The 4,183-nt window shown below is 32.1% G+C and overlaps 1 protein-coding gene across 1 annotated transcript; it reads right to left on the bottom strand.

Annotated features, from left to right (window-relative positions):
• Window positions 1-378: 378 nt before the first annotated feature.
• On the bottom strand, window positions 379-2,043 carry LOC134710754 (uncharacterized). The gene has a single exon (XM_063571150.1). It carries the CDS (start codon window positions 2,041-2,043, stop codon window positions 379-381), a length of 1,665 nt encoding a protein of 554 aa, XP_063427220.1.
• Between the last annotated feature and the right edge of the window lie 2,140 nt (window positions 2,044-4,183).

The following is a 4,183-nucleotide window of genomic DNA, read 5'->3' as shown; positions in this document are numbered from 1 at the left end:
AAATGTATACGGCATCTAGGTATTCAACCTTCTGCAATGTTTATCTTTATACAATAAGTTTATGCCGCCATTGGCGTGTTAGAACTAATAGGTGTCACACTTTAAAGTCGAATAAAAAATTATCAACGTGTTTGCATTAATCATCTTCATAAAATCATATCCATCAAACAAAATAAATGCATTGTCAAACGATAAATCTTATTTCAAGGAATCGGAATCATTATCTGTCTAAATTAAAGTCCGTGTTATTTTCACAGGGTAGTTAATCTCTTTGCTTCTAAAATCAGTATTTTTAAAAAACAAAAATACTGATTAATTGCTTTTCTCTTTTCATGAATTTGACTTAGAATATGAAAAAAGTTTTATACACTATGTCCACTATTCAAGATTGTATAATGCTGCATCTTTTTTGTCGTTACACAGAAGTAATATTTTTTTGTCTTTGTTGTAGTGTAGAGCAGATGGTTTGTCCAGACCGTCCGATTCGGTAAGTAGTGTTTTACTTGTCTTCCCGTCATGCTGTATTACCGTTAGCAAATTAGAACTTCCAACACTAACTAATACGTTTTGATGATCATCGATAGTGATGCCACTCCCACCGCCTAACAATTCCACCTTATGAGCCCATATTTCCTCACCTGTCATTGAGATACAATTCACAGTATCAACCCTAAAGTCGGTAAAATAGATTCTATCAATAGTTGTTTCTAAGAATAATCCGCAGTCAACTCTTAATTTGTTGAGTACATTACCTGTACTATCTGTTATTACAATGCCTCCTGAAATGATAAAAAGTTTATTGTTCTGGTATGATATTCCGTCACAGTCATTATCAAACTCCACTTTCTTCTCGACAGTATTGTTCTTTATATCTAAAATCTGTATGTACTGATACCTTCCATGCGTTACAGCAATACGGTCAGTGTCTATGACTGTTAAATCAAACGGTCGTCCAGAGCATTGTATGTCACGGATATGTTTACCGTTTTCACTATACTCCATTACTACCCCACGTCCCTTGAAATCAATAATCAACACATTACCATTTGATAACATGGTGCATCCAGACAGCCACATTCCAAAACCTGTTTTATTCACTTTAAATCTCTTTTTCAATTTTAAGCGGATGTTGTTAATGGTTTTCTTTACATGCACTCGAAGTTGTATTTGGGCTTGATCAATCTTTGCTTCTTTGAAGGGTAAACTAGTGGTAGTCTTCTTAACTAATATATTCCCGAGCTGACCTATTTGATTCATAAACGCCATGACAACTAGATGTAACTGTAAGTGAACTTCATAGTCCTGTACAGACTTGATTCTTTCTTTGACGGATTCTACTTTTTCATAGACTGTTTTATTTATCTGACGCGTTCCAAGAAAAAGTTGAATATCGGATGCAAATGATTTCAATTGCGATGTTTGCTCTTTCAGACAATTCAAATCACGTTCCGAATTTTTTAAACGGTTTAAAAGTTTGCTAAGTTCGGATTTACATTTACCATGTTGTGTGTCTAACTCAAGAAGCAGTTTTTGTTCTAAGTCGTCTAACTTTTTCATTATTTTTGCGCGTGTATCATTGATTGTATCTTTGATGGTTTGCTTTTGACCGTCTAAATTATTTAATGCTGAGGAACGGTCGTTAATGATTTGTTCGAGATTTTGTGATGCTATTATCAAAGTGTCCTCTAAATCGGCTAGTGCAGTTGATTGTTTTGCATTTTCAGCAGCTTTATCTAACGCAATGACGTCAGAGCATGCCCTATGATGAGATGGAACGCAACCTAAACAAACTGCAACATCATGTGTTTTACAATACAGTTCTAGTCGCTTGTCATGGTCTTTACATGTACTGCTGATAGATATATTTTTTATCTGTTGGAAGTCATCGGTGGATATAAGCCTATGATTCCGTGTTGTTTTGATAGATTTATGAACCTCCTCACAAACTGTACATAATCCCTCCTCACAAACCGTACACCACTTCTCTGCGTTTCTATTATTATCCGCATAACCACATGGACCACAACGAATAAAATCCGACATTATGGTGTACCTGTAAAGTCATATTTGTTAATATAAATATTAATGAATTATTACGACCAACTAAAATTGGTTGCTATAAAATCAAGAATATGTTCAAGTGTTGTTAGATCACGAAAAATGTTTACTTCTGTTTGATATCTTACTGTTTCATGTTGAATCTTATTTAAATTCATCTATCAGAGAGAAAGTTGTTTTGGTATAGTGAGCGAAAAAAGAACCAAAAGAGATAGGGCATTTTTCAAATACATTGTTTTCACTTATATGGGTAATTTTCAAAAGTTTGATTTGCTTAAGATTATAACGATGTGCCATAGTTCAGTGTATGTTCACTTGTTTTTGTTAATATGTCTTTGATTAGGTAAAGCTTTTTCAATGGATATTTCATAGTGTGCCTATTTATGCTGTGGTTCATAAGTTTTCTCGTTTCTTTCTTTTTTATAGATTGGAAGACAGTTGGTTTCCCTGTTTGAATTGTTTAATGCTACTTATTTTTAGGCCCTTTATAACTTGCTGTTTGGTGTGAGCAAATGCTCTGTGTTGAAGACCACTCTCCTGTAATGTTTAGCTTTTAAAAATTGTAAATTTGAATGGATATTTTTCTCATTGGCACTCATACCACATCTTCTTATATCTATACAGACTAGTGGACACAGTGACTTATTATTACTGGGAACATTTATTATTATATCATTTTCTGATAATTGTATAATTAGCTACAAATATCTTATACAAAATATGCTGTACCCACATAATGACAATTTTATTTATTATGTCTGTTTTGTGCACGCGTCATTGTAAATATAACGGAATTTGGTGCGACTATCAAACAAGGGAGAGGTTTGTCGCTATAAAATATCAGGTTTAATCCAGCATTTTCTACACTTGAAAATGCCTGTACAAAGTCAGAAACATGACATTTGTTGTCCATTCCTTTGATGTGTTTTGTCATTTGATTTTGCCATTTGATAAGGGACTTTCCGGTTGAATTTTCCTTGGAGTTCAGTATTTTTTGTGATATTACTTTTTACTAAAAGGAATAGGAACCTGGTACTATTTTCAGTTAATATGTATCAAAATATATTGATTTTTATTCAAATAGTTGTTGACCATGTATAATAAAAATGACTATGTACATATGCCTGCGGGGAATCCTTCATTTAAATACGTTTTGTGAAATAAACATTTTTTTTCTTTTGAAATCCCCCATCATGCAATTTAAAACAAAAACAATTTCAAACATATCTTGAAACCATTCATATCTGGAATAATTTTATTAATTGCTTATATACTTGGAACTAATGAACAAAATAAGAAAGCAGGTTCTGTGACGTACACTAATTGAGGTGATGAACAAAGCTGTTAGCCTGTCAGAAATTGAAAAGTAGATTTTTTTTATATAGGGTTATATATTTTGCCACCATAGAACCTAGATGAAGTTAGATTTTCTACATGCAAAAAGCTTGGCAATCACCCAAAATAATAACTCATAATGAATCGCCAGTACTGAAAGCCATTTCTTCGCAAATAAAAACAAATATTTCTAAAATATGAACAATATTAATTGCAGGATCTATTGGATCAAAATATTTTTGTTTTTGGTTTTTATATGATGACAAATGACTTTCGGTGCTAAGCATTCATCACAAATCATGATTGTCTAATTGAATTTTATTTTTTATTAATTGTTTTTTCATTGACATCTGATTAAACAAAATAGAAAGCGAAATAATATGACAAAATATTTTGAATTGGGAACAAGGAAGTGAATCGAGTAATGAAATTTTTCATACTCTGTGGAATTTCGAAATTGAAACATGTCAATAAAAAAGGAATCCATATGCATTTTCTATTCACATGATTACTTGATAGATGCCAGAAGCTTTATCTTTGTTAATCAAGTTTTATTTTTAATAAAATACCTTCGATGTTCTTTTATATGATAGCTCCTTTACGTCATTGTAACCAGGGTGTAAATCACGTGATATAACAAAAATGTAACCTGGGTGTTTAAAAAGTTTTAAAAAAGGTAGATTTAAAAAGGATACTAATATTATGTTTGAAATGTTACATGAATACGCGGATTTCAATAAACTTCCCCCGAGGTAGAATAGTTTAACATTCACTTACATTTTCAACCAGA

Source organism: Mytilus trossulus, chromosome 3 (assembly GCF_036588685.1).
Source record: "Mytilus trossulus isolate FHL-02 chromosome 3, PNRI_Mtr1.1.1.hap1, whole genome shotgun sequence".
In the NCBI taxonomy this organism is placed as follows: domain Eukaryota; kingdom Metazoa; phylum Mollusca; class Bivalvia; order Mytilida; family Mytilidae; genus Mytilus; species Mytilus trossulus.
Note: the sequence above shows the minus strand (reverse complement) of the source record. Positions and strands in the feature narration are given on the sequence as shown.

Bases quoted from the DNA above. Each gene is read 5' to 3' on its own strand.
- LOC134710754 (XM_063571150.1), bottom strand. From the start codon at position 2,043: ATGTCGGATTTTATTCGTTGTGGTCCATGTGGTTATGCGGATAATAAT.